The sequence below is a fragment of the Carcharodon carcharias genome, chromosome 10, assembly GCF_017639515.1.
Source record: "Carcharodon carcharias isolate sCarCar2 chromosome 10, sCarCar2.pri, whole genome shotgun sequence".
NCBI classification, from domain to species: domain Eukaryota; kingdom Metazoa; phylum Chordata; class Chondrichthyes; order Lamniformes; family Lamnidae; genus Carcharodon; species Carcharodon carcharias.
The window spans coordinates 97,150,095-97,166,117 of NC_054476.1; the positions used below are offsets into that span (position 1 = coordinate 97,150,095).

The 16,023-nt window shown below is 48.4% G+C and overlaps 1 protein-coding gene across 1 annotated transcript in view; it reads left to right on the top strand.

Annotated features, from left to right (window-relative positions):
- The window catches only part of mtch2 (mitochondrial carrier homolog 2), a 371,087-nt gene that overhangs the window by 51,253 nt on the left and 303,811 nt on the right, over window positions 1-16,023 (top strand). The window contains exons 2-7 of the mRNA XM_041197168.1: window positions 1,004-1,088; window positions 2,069-2,175; window positions 7,633-7,659; window positions 8,357-8,413; window positions 9,119-9,176; window positions 9,265-9,316. Of these exons, the coding sequence (XP_041053102.1) occupies window positions 1,004-1,088; window positions 2,069-2,175; window positions 7,633-7,659; window positions 8,357-8,413; window positions 9,119-9,176; window positions 9,265-9,316 (386 nt within the window). The remainder of the gene's footprint in view (window positions 1-1,003; window positions 1,089-2,068; window positions 2,176-7,632; window positions 7,660-8,356; window positions 8,414-9,118; window positions 9,177-9,264; window positions 9,317-16,023) is intronic.

Genomic DNA, 16,023 nt, shown 5'->3' on the forward strand with positions numbered 1-16,023 from the left:
GTCAGAGTGTCTCACTCAGTTTGATGAGAGCAGCCACGAAGCTGGCTCAGCATTCACTCTGCAATTAGCTGTTCGACAATTGTGAAAAGAGAAAAAGACATGCCTTTCTTTTGGTAAAAGCAAAATACTGCAGATGGTGGAAATCTGAACTAAAAACAGAAAATGCTGGAAAAACTCAGCTGATCTGACAGCATCTGTGGAGAGAGAAATACAGTAAACATTTCAAGTCCGTATGACTCCTCTTCAGAGCCTTTCACAATTCTAGAGCATCCTAAAGTACTTTACAGCCACTTTTCAGTACATTTAAAATGTAATCACTGTTTAATATGCAAAGTGGGGCAGCCAATTTCTACACAGCAAGATCCCACACAGCTATGTGATAAGACCAGTTAATCTGTGTTTTTAGTTCTGCCATTCACACCTCCTCTGGCCATAGCTTTTGTTTCTTTACTTGTCCCATTGCTGCTCCCTTTAGCTATTCTCACCAACCCTTCAGTCATTTAATGCCTCCGGTCTTCCATCCTGTCCCAGGCCTTCCCTTTGGGCTTTTTCCCAACTCCTTAACACCTATTATATTTCTAACAATTCCCTGATCTGATAAAGAGTCATAGACCGGAAACGTTAATTCTCTTTTTCTCTCCACAGATGCTGCCTGACCTGCTGGGTGTTTCCAGCATTTTCTCTTTTTATTTCAGATTTCCAGCATCTGCAGTAGTTTGCTCTTTTTTCAGTTTTTCTTTGAGGGATAAATATTGGCTGGTACACAGGGACAAACCCGCCTGCTCCGCTTTGAAAAATGTCGTGGAACATTTGGTGCTGCTCTGAGAGGCTGGACTGCTCTAAGAGGGTGGACCGCTCCTCGCGAGGGATCGAATATCCATCCCCATCAGCCACTCGGAGGGGCTGAATAAGTGCTCCAGCCTGCCCATGGAGGGAGAGGTGAAACACCCCTTGTCAATTAGATTTTGTAGTCCAACTTCATGTTATTTTCACTCTACTCCAGGTTGGTCATGAACCCATGGTTCCGGTTATGGGCCGGAACATCTTCAGGCGATCAGTTCTCCAGCTGCCCGGCCTCTTTACATATGGTAAGTACTGAAACAATGCAGAATGATGTCTGTTCGCTAGATTGCTCTCTACCAGTGCCAAATAAGTTCAGACCTAACCATCTTAACCACTGGGTCACTGCCAGTCAATCTATACTGTAGCTGTACTTTGGAGTGTTTGATGCGCCATGTAGCATGAGCTTTATCTGTGCCTAAACAGCTGCACTATCTGCCTTGGAGTGTCTGAGACAGTCAAGAGGGAGTTTGAACTCTGTATCTGACCCCGTGCTGCACTTGTCCTGGGAGTGTCTAATGGAGACAGTGTAGTGGGAGCTTTACTCTGTATCTAACCCATTTAAACCTTCCTCCTCAGCAAGAAGTGATAGCATTATGAAGACACATTCCAATGTTGACCTGTCCTCATTTCAGTGTTTCTTTTATTCATCCCTGAGATGTGAGTATCGCTGGCAAGGCCAGCATTTATTGTCCTTGAGAAGGAGGTGGTGAGCGACCTTCTTGAACCTCTGCAGTCCATGTGGTGTAGGTACACCCACAGTGCTGTTCGGGAGGGAGTTCCAGGATTTTAACCCAGTGACACTGAAGGAACAGCGATATATTTCCATGTCAGGATGGTGAGTGACTTGGAAGGGAACTTCCAGGTGGTGGTGTTCCCATCTATCTGCTGCCCTTGTCCTTCTAGGCTGTAGAGGTACTGGGTTTGGAAAGTGCCGTTGAAGGTGTCACTTATCAGCCGTAGTCTGAATGTTGTCCAGGTCTTGCTGCATTTGGACATGGACTGCTTCAGTATCTGAGGAGTCACGAATGGTGCTGAACATTGTGCAATCGTCAGTGAACATCTTCACTTCTGACCTTCTGATGGAAGGAAGGTCATTGATGAAGCAGCTGAAGGTGGTTGAGTCTGGGACACTAAACTGTAGTAGAATATTATTGTATTAATAAACATTCACTGTTAATGGAATTGAAAAGATTGAATCTAATTATTACTGCAATTTCTCCTGCAGCCAAGCACATTGTGAAAATCGATGGAAAGCGAGGTCTCTTTAAAGGACTAACACCTCGTCTGTGCGCAGGAGCTATTGGGACACTTGTACATGGCAAAGTGCTGCAGGTAGCTGCTGTCTCCGTGGCGAGATGAACTATTGTATTCAAGTTTGAGTCAGGGAATGACAAACACCAACTCCCTGGAAATTTTCTGACAGTCATCTCACGGGTAATGGAGCAATTCTCCAGTGAACTGTATGGAATTAGAGAATTCCCTCCTTATTGTAAGAGGCAGCAAGGAGGAGCAGAGGTGAATCCATCAGTATGGAGTGGCAGGAATACTGGCTGGCTGTGTACAATGAGACTGCAGTTTCAAAACAGAAGGAATCGATGCTGTGGGTTCAGGGTGGGGAGTCAGTACTGTGGTAGCTGGGGAAATATGCCCTGGAGTCTGTACAGAAGAGTTCAAGAGTTCAACTGATCCTGGAGAGCAACCAGTACACACTAACCTGTACAGGAGTCAGCATCTAAATCAGATGGGGGCTGAAAACTGGGGTGTTGGGCCTGGTCCAGGTAGCATGGCAGTGAACAGAGACACCAATTGGTTGTTCAGAATTTAAATTTCAGAGCTGAGTGGGCCATTGATCAGAGCACCCTCTTGGTGGATGTTCCCAGTCTTTCACCTGCTTCAGGTCAGCGATCAAGCGTTGTTCTCCCTACTCCCATTCCTATGTTACAGGAGACGAACATATTGAGCACTGGATGTTACTTGTTTAAATTTATCCTCATTCAGCGCAACGTTTCTTTTGCTCTGTCGCTATCTGCAGTGCCTCCCTATCTCGCTTCCCGTGTCACACTCTGCAGTGCCTCCCTCTCTCGCTTCCCGTATCACTCGCTCTCTGCAGTGCCTCCCCCGCTCACTTCCCCTGTGTCCCTAGCTCTCTGCAGTGCCTCCCTCACTCACTTCCTATGTCACTCGCTCTCTGCAGTGCCTCCCTCTCCCACTTCCCACGTCACTCGCTCTCTGCAGTGCCTCCCTCTCGTTTCCCGTGTGTCCCTCACTCTCTGCAGTGCCTCCCTCTTGTTTCCCGTGTGTCCCTCGCTCTCTGCAGTGCCTCCCTATCTCGCCTCCCATGGCACTTGCTTTCTGTAGTGCCTCCCCCTCGTTTCCCATGTGTCACTCGATCTCTGCAGTGCCTCCCCCTCGTTTCCCATGTGTCACTCGCTCACTGCAGTGCCTCCCTCGCTCTCTGCAGTGCCTCCCTCTCCCATATCCCGTGTGTCAACCGCTCACTGCAGTGACTCCCTCTCTCATATCCCATGTCACTTGCTCTCTGCAGTGCCCGCCCCTCTCATTTCCCTGTGTCACTTGCTCTCTGCAGTGCGTCCCACTCTCACTCCATGTCACTCGCACTCGGCAGTTCCTCCCTCACTCACTTCCCCGTGTGTCCCTCACTCTCTGCAGTGCCTCCTTCTCCTGTATCCCGTGTGTCAATCGCTCACTGCAGTAACGCCCTCTCTCAGATCCCGTATGTCTCTCTCTCTGCAGTGCCTCCCCCTCTCGCTTCCCGTGTCACTTGCTCTCTGCAGTGCCCGCCTCTCTTACTTCCCGTGTATCTCTCGCTCCCTGCAGTGCCTCCCTCTCTCACTTCCACTGTGTCACTTGCTCTCTGTAGTGCGTCCCACTCTCACTCCATGTCCCTCGCACTCGGCAGTGCCTCCCTCATTCACTTCCCGTGTGTCCCTCTCTCTCTGCAGTGCCTCCCTCTCTTACTTCCCGTGTGTCCCTCGCTCTCTGCAGTGCCTCCCTCACTCACTTCCCGTGTGTCCCTCACTCTCTGCAGTGCCTCCCTCTCTTACTTCCCTTGTGTCCCTCGCTCTCTGCAGTGCCTCCCACACTCACTTCCCCTGTCACTAGCTCTCTGCAGTGCCTCCCCCGGTCACTTCCCCATGTCACACGCTCTCTGCAGTGCCTCCCTATCTCGCTTCCTGTGTCACTCACTCTCTGCAGTGCCTGCCCCACTCACTTCCCCCGTGTCACTCGCTATCTGCAGTGCCCCCCTCGCTCGCTTCCTGTGTGTCCCTTGCTCTCTGCAGTGCCTCCCTCTCTCATTTCCCGTATGTCACTCGCTCTCTGCAGTGCCTCCCTATCTAGCTTCCCGTGGCACTCGCATTCTGCAGTGCCTCCCTCTTTCACTTCCCCCGTGTCCCTCGCTTTCTGCAGTGGCTCCCCCTCTCGTATCCCGTGTGTCACTCACTCTCTCGCTTCCCGTGTCACTCGCTCTCTGCAGTGCCTCACTCTCGTTTCCCCTGTCACTCGCTCTCTGCAGTACCTCCCTCTCTCGCTTCCTGTGTCACTTGCTCTCTGCAGTGCCTCCCTCTTTCACTTCCCCCGTGTCCCTCGCTCTCTGCAGTGCCTCCCTCTCATATCCCGTGTGTCACTTGCTTTCTGCAGTGCCTCCCTATCTCGCTTCCCGTGTCACTCGCATTCTGCAGTGCCTCACACTCTCGCTTCCCGTGTCACTCGCTCTCTGCAGTGCCTCCCTCTCTCGCTTCCCGTGTCACTCGCTCTCTGCAGTGCCTCCCTCTTTCACTTCCCCCATGTCCCTCGCTCTCTGCAGTGCCTCCTCCTTTCATATCCCATGTGTCATTCGCTCTCTGCAGTGCCTCCCTCTCTTACTTCCCGTGTATCCCTCGCTCTCTGCAGTGCCTCCCTCTCTCGTTTCCCGTCACTCGCTCTCTACAGTACCTCCCTCTCTCGCTTCCCGTGTCACTTGCTCTTTGCAGTGCCCCCCCTTACTTCCCGTGTATCCCTCGCTCTCTGCAGTGCCTCCCGCTCTTGCTTCCCGTATCACTTGCTCTCTGTAGTGCCCCCCTCTCTTACTTCCCGTGTATCCCTCGCTCTCTGCAGTGCCTCCCTCTCTCACTCCCCCTGTGTCACTTGCTCTCTGCAGTGCGTCCCTGTCTCATATCCTGTGTGTCGTTTGCTCTCTTCAGTGCCTCCCCCTCTCGTTTCCCGTGTCACTTGCTCTCTGCAGTTCCTCCCTATCTCGCTTCCCGTGGCACTCGCTCTCTGCAGTGCCTCCCCCTCGTTTCCCATGTGTCACTCGCTCACTGCAGTGCCTCCCTCACTCACTTCCCCGTGTCCCTTGCTCACTGCAGTGACTCCCTCTCTCATACCCTGTGTGTCACTTGCTCTCTGCAGTGCCTCCCCCTCCTGCTTCCTGTGTGTCACTCGCTCTCTGCAGTGCCTCCCTCTCACTTCCCCTGTGTCACTCGCTCTCTGCAGTGCCAGCTCTCTCGCTTCCCGTGTCATTTGCTCTCTGCAGTGCCCCCCTCTCTCACTGCCACTGTGTCACTTGCTCTCTGCAGTGCGTCCCACTCTCACTCCATGTCACTCACACTCGGCAATGCCTCCCTCAATCATTTCCCGTGTGTCCCTCGCTCTCTGCAGTAACTCCATCTCTTACTTCCCGTGTGTCCCTCGCTCTCTGCATTGCCTCCCTTACTTCCCCACGTGTCCCTCGCTCTCTGAAGTGCCTCCCTCACTCACTTCCCCGTGTGTCCCTCGCTCTCTGCTGTGCATCCCTCTCTCATATCCCGTGTCCCTCGCTCTCTGCAGTGCCTCCCTCACTTGCTTCCCGTGTGTCACTCTCTCTCTGCAGTGCCTCCCCCGGTCACTTCCCCCATGTCACTCGCTCTCTGCAGTGCCTCCGTCACTCATTTCCCGTGTGTCACTCGCTCACTGTAGTGACTCCCTCTCTCAGATCCCATGGGTCACTCACTCTCTGCAGTGCCTCCATCTCTCACTTCCCTGTGTCCCTTGCTCACTGCAGTGACTCCCTCTCTCATTGCCCATGTGCCACTTGCTCTCTGCAGTGCCTCCCCCTCGTTTCCCAAGTGTCTCTCGCTCTCTGCAGTGCCTCCCTCACTCACTTCCCCTGTCACAAACTCACTGCAGTGCCTCCCTCACACAGTTCCCCTGTCACGAGCTCTCTGCAGTGCCTCCCCCGGTCACTTCCCCCATGTCACTTGCTCTCTGCGGTGCCTCCCTATCTCGCTTCCTGTGTCACTCGCTCTCTGCAGTGCCTCCGTCACTCACTTCCCCGTGTGTCCCTTGCTCTCTGCAGTGCCTGCCCCGCTCATTTCCCCTGTGTCACTCGCTCTCTGCAGTGCCTCCCTCTCTCGCTTCCTGGGTGTCCCTTGCTCTCTGCAATGCCTCCCTCTCTTATATCTCGTGTGTCACTCGCTCTCTGCAGTGCCTCCCCCTCTCATATCCCGTATGTCCCTCACTCTCTGCAGTGCCTCCCTATCTCACTTCCCCTGTCACTCGCTCTCTGCAGTGCCTCCCTCAACCGCTTCCCCTGTGTCACTTGCTCTCTGTAGTGCGTCCCACTCTCACTTCATGTCACTCGCACTCGGCAGTGCCTCCCTCACTCACTTCCCATGTGTCCCTCGCTCTCTGCAGTGCCTCCCTCTCTTACTTCCCGTGTGTCCCTCGCTCTCTGCAGTGCCTCCCTATCTCGTTTCCCCTATCACTCGCTCTCTGCAGTGCCTCCCTATCTCGTTTCCCCTGTCACTTGCTCTCTGCAGTGCCAGCTCTCTCACTTCCCGTGTGTCCCTTGCTCTCTGCAGTGCCTCCCTGTCTCATATCTCGTGTGTCACTTGCTCTCTGCAGTGCCTCCCCCTACTCGTTTCCCATGTCACTTGCTCTCTGCAGTGCCTCCCTCTCTCGCTTCCCGTGTCACTCGCTCTCTGCAGTGCCTCCCTCTCATTTCCCGTGTGTCCCTTGCTCCCTGTAGTGCCTCCCTCACTCTTCCCGTGTCACGAGCTCTCTGCAGTGCCTCCCTCTCTTACTTCCCGTGTGTCCCTTGCTCTCTGCATTGTCCCCCTCTCTTACTTACTTCCCATGTGTCCCTTGCTCTCTGCGTTGCCCCCCTCTCTTACTTCCCATGTGTCCCTCGCTCTCTGCAGTGCCTCCCTCTCACTTCACCTGTGTCACTTGCTCTCTGCAGTGCGTCCCTTTCTCACTCCATGTTACTTGCACTCAGCAGTGCCTCCCTCACTCACTTCCCATGTGTCCCTCGCTCTCTGCCGTGCCTCCCTCTCTTCCCATGTGTCCCTCGCCCTCTGCAGTGCCTCCCTCGCTTGCTTCTCGTGTGTCCCTCGCTCTCTGCAGTGCCTCCCTCAACCGCTTCCCGCTTCACTCGCTCTCTGCAGTGCCTCCCTCGCCCACTTCCCACGTCACTCGCTCTCTGCAGTGCCTCCCTCTCGTTTCCCATGTGTCCCTCGCTCTCTGCCGTGCCTCCCTCACTCCCTTCCCCTGTCACGAGCTCTCTGTTTTGCCTCCCTCTCTTACTTCCCGTGTGTCCCTTGCTCTCTGCAGTGCCTCCCTCACTCACTTCCCCATGTGTCCCTCGCCGTCTGCGGTGCCTCCCTCGCCGTCTGCGGTGCCTCCCTCGCCCACTTCCCTCACTCTCTGTGGGACCTCCCTTTCTCACCTCCCTCTCTCACCTCTCCTTTGTCACTCGCCCTGACTGTTACAGCCGCATGCTCATTTTCTCTTTACCTTTTTTTGTTGCAGAGCTACCAGGAGGTGAAAGAAAATGAGGTGAGTGTCTGCCTCACAGTTCAGCTCTTGTACTGATGTGTTTCTCGAGTAGTCAGTGGTGCCAGGTTTATGTATAGAAGAATGTGTGTCGGAATGAGAAGCAGTAGTCAGGACAAACATGACAACAAGGTGTGACTTGTGATTTCACTGTTTAAAGCACTGACCCTGAGTCCCACCAAAGAAAACAGGATCCCCACCAATTGCAGGATATTTAAAACCTTTGAAAGTTTGCCTGTTCACCTCCTATAGTGGTAGTTTGTTCCAAATATTCATTGCCCTTTTGATAAAGAAATTCTCCGTTTAGTTTCCCAACACGATCTGCTCATCACCGCCTTAATCACCAATATAATTCAGCGAGCATGATCACACATTGCTCCTGAATCAATTCTTTATATATAAACCCCACAAGCCCCTCGATTAGATTCCAGCTATTCCAGGGCATCTGTTCTACATATAAACCACTGATTCCAGTCTGTAACTTGCTCTCTGTTATGTTATTTTCTGCCTACACTGAATATCAGTTCAGTGCTTCTTTGCATCAGATTTCCTTGGCTGTTGATAGTTGGTGCGTTCTGAACCAACTGGAGATTCAAGAATTCTCTTTTAATGAGATTAGAATTAACTTGAGTAGCTTATACACCTATAAGTGTACGTGAAAGGTTTTCCAGTCAGTTATATTTCATATCTTCATTTGCAGTGTACTGAAATGGAGAAAATTGGGGATGAGCCGTCAATGCACCGTGTGTTTGAAGAGGTAAGCTCAGTATCTAACAAGATGGAGCCAGCTACCCTCCAGTTGCCAGGGAGGAATGATCCTCTGAAGACTCCAGGACTCGGGTCAGGTTTGGCAGGTTTAAGTAAGGAGTGAAGATATTGTTGTGACATTGCTGGATCAGATTGACCACTCGTAATTCTGATTGCACTGTTGCTCTTTGTCACACTTGAAATCCTTTAATATGAAATCTAAAGCAAGAGACCATTCAGTCCATTAATTCTGCTGCATCAAGTATCCCAGTCTGTTAATCTGTCACGGACTGTCCTTCTCTCTCAAATCATTCGTTCATTCCTTATTTTAAAGAATTCTAAACACTCCTCCCTCCCCCAACAAAACCACCTTAATGTAAATACCCCTATGATCTCTTGCCAATTCTTAACTCCAAGTGCTGTTCATCCTTCTCAAATACTCAGTCTTCCAATGTTACTGTTCAGTTACAGTACGGGTTAGCACAGAGTAAAGTTTCCTCTACACTGTCCCGTCAATCACTCCCAGGACAGGTACAGCACGGGGTTAGATGTAGAGTGAAGGACCCTCCTATCAAGAACAAACTGATGTTGGGGGCAGAGTTATTTGATCTGTTGGTGATGGGAGTTTGGAAACCCCATCGGGGGATAGCAGGGGTTGCCCTGCTGTCTGGATGTCTTGAGCTTTTGTAATATTGACTATTTGCTTTGTGCCTAGACAATGCGGGAGATGATTGCTCGCTCCACAGCCACCATCGTCACTCACCCCTTCCATGGTGAGTATAGATCGCTGCATTTGAACATTTTTGTTGCATTCCACTAGTGTGAAAAGTTGGAGTGTTGATCTGTTTTGTTCCCTTGCAGTGATCACCTTGCGATGCATGATACAGTTTATTGGCCGTGAAACCAAGTACAGGTCAGTGCAGAGACTTGACCAGTTTGGAATACCCAGCAAAGGCAGCTGATGCCAGATTGTGCAAGGGAGTTGCCAGCCCTCTGAACAGGGAAATGTTCTCCTGTACTCAAGGAGATGGGGCCATTGAAGCTCTGGAGGCTGCTGGAAGTGTGTGTGTCTGACTGAAGCAGTCACAGGTCTTTTTGGTTTGTGCTGTCAAATGTCTGCAAGTGGTTCTTGGGATTTGCCTCCAAATTGCACTGCATTCTGATGAAAGGAAATGCATGTGTCTATGAACAGTTAGTGTTCAAATGGATGAGTGTGTGCAGTTATTGTGTGCAGGTGCACGAGTGTACACATAGTTACAGTGTTCAGAAATGTGAGTGTGTGCAGTTATTGTGTACTGGTGCATGCATACACACACAGTAATAGTGTTCAGATGGATGAGTGTGTGCAGTTATTGTGTATGGGCGTATGCATATACACACAGTAATAGTGTTCAGTTAATGAGAGTATGCAGTTGTGTACTGGTGCATGCATGTTCACACAGTTACATAGAAACTAGGAGCAGGAGTAGGCCATTCGGCCCTTTGAGCCTGCTCCGCCATTCAATATGATCATGGCTGATCCTCTTATCTCAACACCATATTCCCGCTTTCTCTCCATACTCCTTGATGCCCCTAATATCCAAAAAATTATCAAGTTCTTTCTTCAATATATTCAGTGACCTGGCCTCCACAGCCTTCTGTGGTAGAGAATTCCACAGGTTGACCACCCTCTGAGTGAAGAAACTTTTCCTCATCTCAGTCCTAAATGGCCTGCCCCAGATCCTGATACTGTGGCCCCTGGTTCTAGACTCCCCAACCAGGAGAAATATCCTCCCTGCTTATAGTCTTTCTAGCCCTGTTAGAATTTTATACGTTTCAATCTGACACTCTCATTCTTCTAAACTCTAGTGGATACAGGCCCAGTCGAACCAATCTCTCCTCATACGACAGTCCTGCCATCCCTGGTATCAGCCTAGTGAACCTTCGCTGCATTCCCTCTATGGCAAGTATATCCTTTCTTAGGTAGGGAGACCAAAACTGCACGCAATACTCCAGGTGTGGTCTCACCAAGGCCTTGTATAACTGCAGTAAGATGTCCCTACTTCTGAACTCAAACCCCCTTGCAATGAAGGCCAACATACCATTTGCCTTCCTAATTGCTTGCTGCACCTGCCTGTTTACTTTCATTGATTGGTGTACAAGGACACCCAGATCCCTTTGTACACCCAAATTTCTCAATATATCACAATTTAAATAATACTCTGCCTCTCTGTTTTTCACACCCAAGCATATAACTTCACATTTATCCACGTTATACTGCATCTGCCATAGAAATATATTGTGAATAGCTGGGGCCCAAGCACTGATCCCTGAGATACACCACGAGTCACCACCTGCCATCTGGAAAAAGACCCATTTATTCCCACTTTCTGTTTCAGGTCTGTCAACCAATTCTCAATCCATGCCAGTATATTACCCCCAATCCCATGTGCTTTAATTTTGCCCACTAGCCTCTTACGTGGGACCCTATCAAAAGCCTTCTTGAAATCCAAATGCACCACATCCACTGGTTCCCCCTTATCTATTCTACTAATTACATCCTCAAAAAACTCAGATTAGTTAAGCATGATTTCCCTTTCATAAACCCATGCTGACTTTGTTTAATCCTGTTAATGCTTTCCAAGTGTTCTGTTACCACACCTTTTATAATGGATTCTAGCAGTTTTCCCACTATTGATGTTAGACTAACTGGTCTCTAAGTCCCTGTTTTTTCTCTCCTTTTTTAAATAATGGGGTTACATTTGTCACGCTTCAATCTGTAGGAACTGCTCCAGAGTCTATAGAATTTTGGAAGATGACTGCCAATGCATCCAATATTTCCAGGGCCACTTCCTTTAATACTCTGGGATGTAGATTATCAGGTCCTAGGGATTTTTCAGCCTTTAACCCCATTAATTTTTCTAGCACCATTTTTTTGCTAATACTGATTGTCTTCAATTCCTCCCTCCTGCTAGACCCTTGGCTCCCTAACATTTCTGGGAAATTATTTGTGTCCTCTTTTGTGAAGGCAGAACCAAAATATGTGTTCAATGCGTTTGCCATTTCTTTGTTCCCCATTATAATTTCCCCGTTTCTGACTGTAAGGGACGTACATTTGTCTTTGCTAATCTTTTTCTCCTCACATATTTGTAGAAGCTTTACAGTCAGTTTTTATGTTCCCTGTAAGTTAACTCTCATACTCCATTTTCCCCTTCTTGATCAATCCTTTTGTCCACTTATGCTGAATTCTAAACTGCTCCCAATCCTCAGGCTTGCTGCTTTTTCTGACAATTTTATATGTCTCCTCTTTGGATCTAATACTATCCCTAACTTATTTTGCAATCCATGGTTGAGCCACCTTTCCTGTTTTATTTTTGCGCCAAACAGGAATGAATAATTATTGTAATTCACGCATACATTCCTTAAATATTAGCTATTGCCTATCCACCGTGAACCCTTTTAGTAAGTTTCCCCAATCCATCATTGCCAACTCACGCCCCAAACCCTCATAGTCCCCTTTTATTTAGATTCAGGACCCTAATTTCGGATTCAACTTCTTCACTCTCTATCTTAATGAACAATTCTATAATTTTATGGTCGCTCTTTCCCCAAGGAACCCCGCATAATAAGATCGTTAATTAATCCTTTCTCATTGCACAATATCCAGTTTAGATAGCCTGCCCTCTAGTTGGTTCCTCAACATATTGGTCTAAAAAAACCATCATGTACACGCTCCAAGAAATCCTCTCCACAGTATTATTGTTAGTTTGGTTTGTCCAGTCTATATGTAGATTAAAGTCACCTATGTTCACAGTTGTACCTTTATTGCATACGTCTCTAATTTCTTGTTTAATGCCTTCCCTTACATCTCCATTACTGTTTGGGGGCCGAAAGACAACCCCCACCAATGTTTTCTGCCCACTGATGTTTCTCATCTCCATCCAAACAGATTCCACATCATGATTTTCTGAGCCAATGTCCTTCCTCACTATGGCATTGATTTCTTCCTTTACTAACAATGCTACCCCACCTCCTTTCCCTATTTGTCTGTCCTTCCTAAATATGTCCAGTTCCCATCCTTGGTCACCCTGCAGCGATGTCTCTGTAATTGCAACTATATCATAACCGTTTATATCTATTTGTGCTGTTAATTCATCTACCTTATTGCAAATGCTCCATGCATTAAGATATAATGCCTTCAGACTTGTCTTTTTAACTTTGGTGCAAAATAAAGCTAAGATGACTATGACCCCATTTGTTTCTATCCTTGTTTCCCCCGCCACTCTTCTTGCTCAGGTTCCCATCCCCCTGCCATTCTAATTTAAACCCTCCTTGACAGCATTAGCAAACACCCTCCCCTCAAGGACATTGGTCCCGGTCCTGCCCAGATGCAACCTGTCCTGTTTGTATTGGTCCCACCTTCCCCAGAACCGGTCTCAATGTCCCAGGAATTTGAATCCCTCCCCTCTACACCATTTCTTCAGTCACATATTCATCCGATATATTCTGTTATTTCTTCTACTCGCGCTAATACGTGGCACTGGTAGTAATCCTGAGGTTACTATCTTTTGAAGTCCTACTTTTTAATTTACATCCTAATTCCCTATATTCAGCTTGTAGGACTTCATCCCTTTTTTTCACCTCTGTCGTTGGCACCAATATGGACCACGACCACTGGCTGTTCGCCCTTCCCCTTCAGAATGCCCTGCAGCTTCTCCGAGACATCCTTGAGCCTGGCACCAAGGAGGCAACGTACCATCCTGGAACCTCTTTTGCGGCCACAGAAACATCTGCCTGTTCCCCTTACTATTCTTCCTCCCCTCTTGGGCAGCAGAGCCACCCGTGGTGCCATGGACTTGGCTCCTGCTGCTTTCCCCTGAAAAGTTGTCTCCCGTAACAGTATCCAAAATGGTATACCTGTGAGAGAGGGGGACGGCCACAGGGGATTCCTGCACTACCTGCCGCCTTCTACTCTGCCTGGCTGTCACCCATCCTCTTTCTGCCTGCTCAGCCTTCACCTGTAGTGCGACCACTTCATTGAACGTGTGTCCATGATAATCTCAGCGTCTTGGATGCTCCACAGTGAATCCAGCTCCAGCTCCAGCTCCGAAATGTGGCTAGCCAGTAGCGGCAGCTGGACACACTTCCTGCACACATGGTCATCAGGGACACTGGAAGTGTCCATAGCTTCCCGCATAACACAGGAGGAGCTTATCACGGGTGCGAGCTGTTTCCATGACTTCCTTTTAGATTAAGCTCTTTCGTTACTCCCTTTAAAGAATACTAACTACAATAGGGGCCTTATTCCACTCCAAATACTCCCACTACAGTCTGAAGTTCCCACCTTATTTTGTTCAAGCTAATGGACTGCAGCAGTTTAATTAGTAGAAATAGTAGAAGTACTTACCTGACCCTACTTACCAATCAGCTGCCTCCTCTGCGTTGCATCACTTCTTGAATTGTGACATCGCTTTGAACTCCGCTGCCTGAAAGTCCTGAGGGTACGCCTCTCCTCTCCGGTCTTGGCCTCTGTTTTTTGCACCCTTTTCTCCCATTCTCGCTGGCGCCTCCTCTCCGGTCTAAAACTCACCTTCTTCCAACCCTAACAGCAACTTTAAGTTAATTGTTAAATTAAAAAAAGACTAGACTTTAGGTAGAATTTAACCCTTAAACTCCATCAGTCACCAACCTCCAACTGAAGCTCCCTCCTGCAGTCAAACATAGCACTCCAGTGCAGACAAAGTCAGCACTATAAGATAGCCTATTTTTATACTCTCCAAACCTAGCCTCTGAAAATCGGATTAAGCCAGTTATCGAATTAACTAGTTACAGATGCAAGCAGAGCCTGTATTCAGCCCTGTTTTAAGGCTGGACTAAAACTCACCTTCTTCTAACCCTAACAGCAACTTTTAGCTAATTGCTAAATTGAAGAAAGACGAGACTTTAGATAAAATTTAACCCTTAAACTCCTTCTGTCACCAATCTCCAACTGAAGCTCTCTACTGCAGCCAAAGCACAGTGTTCAGATTGGTGAGATTATGCAGTTATTATATACTGGTACATGCTTTTACACACAGTTACAGTGTTCACATGGATGAGAGTGCGCAGTTTTTGTGTACTGGTATGTGCTTTTATACACAGTTACGGCGTTCAGATGGATGAGAATGCAGAAATTGTGTACTGATGCATGAATATATACACAGCTTTCGGATGGATGAGTGCAATTATTGTGTACTGATGCACGAATATACACACAATTACAGTGTTCAGATGGATGAGTGTGCACACTGTTGTGGATCATACATAGACTCATAGACGTTAACAGCACAGAAGGAGGCCATTCAGCCCATCATGTCCGTGCCAGTCAGCAAAGATAGGACTACACAAATCCCACTTTCCAGTGCATGGCTCACAGCCCTGGAGGCCATGGCAACGCAATTGAATATCTAAATACTTTTGAAATGTTACAAGAGTTTCTGACTCAACCAGCCTTTCACACAGTGACTTCCAGAATCCACCCTCTGACTGAAAAATTCTCCTCAACTCCCCTCTGAGCCTTCTGTCTCTTACCTTAAAACTATGCCCCCTGGTTATTGACCCCTCTACTAACAGAAAAAATGCCTTCCTATCCTCCCTATCTATGTTCCTCATAATCTTATACACCTCTATCAGGTCCCCTCTCAACCTTCGCTGCTCCAAGGAAATCAACCCCAGCCTATCCAATCTTTCCTCATAGCTCAGACCCTCCAGCCCAGGCAGCATCCTGGTAAACCTCCCTGCATCCTTTCCAGTGCAATCACATCCTTCCTATAATGTGGTGATCAGAACTGCACGCAGTACTCCAGTTATGGCCTTTCCAGCATAACCTCCCTGCCCTTGTATTCTACACTTCGGCTAATAAAGCAAGTATCCCATGTGTCTTAACCATCTTATCTACCTGCCCTGCTACCTTCCGAGATCTGTGGATATGCACACCAAGGTCCCTCTGATCTTCAGTACTTTCCATGGTCCCACCATCCATAGTGTATTCCCTTGCCTTGTTAGCCCTCCCCAAGTGCATTACTTCACATTTTTCCAGGTTGAATTCCATTTGCCACTCCTCTGCCCACCTGACAGTCCATTGATATCTTCCTGCAGTTTACGGCTATCCTCCTCACTATTTACCACCTTACCAAATGAAAAGCTGAATCAATGAGGCATTTAAAAAGATAAATCTAAGGTTTAGGTATTTTGCAGACATGGTGAGAGTGCTGATACCTGATTCATTCTTGAAGAGTAATTCTTTGAGTATTGCTGAAAAAAGACATTTTATTAAAGCTTTTCATCTTGCACTCAGCAAAACAATAGCAAGGATTCTAATGCCAGGGGAGCAACACCTTTATGCTGTATGAGAAAAAGACAGTGCGAATTGGTTGACAAGTAATCCGATTGTAAGACGTGTTGCCATGGAGAATGCACCTGGTGATGATGATTGACCGTTAACTGCCAAGCATTGTTTGAAATTTAAACCATGCAGCTTGACTCTGGTCAAGGCATTGACCTGAGGAATGAACCAGCGAATTGCTATCATTTATTTTGTTTAGCTGAATCAGGCGCAATGTGTACATGTTCTTTCTGTCTGCAAAGAACAGGGTCCTGTGT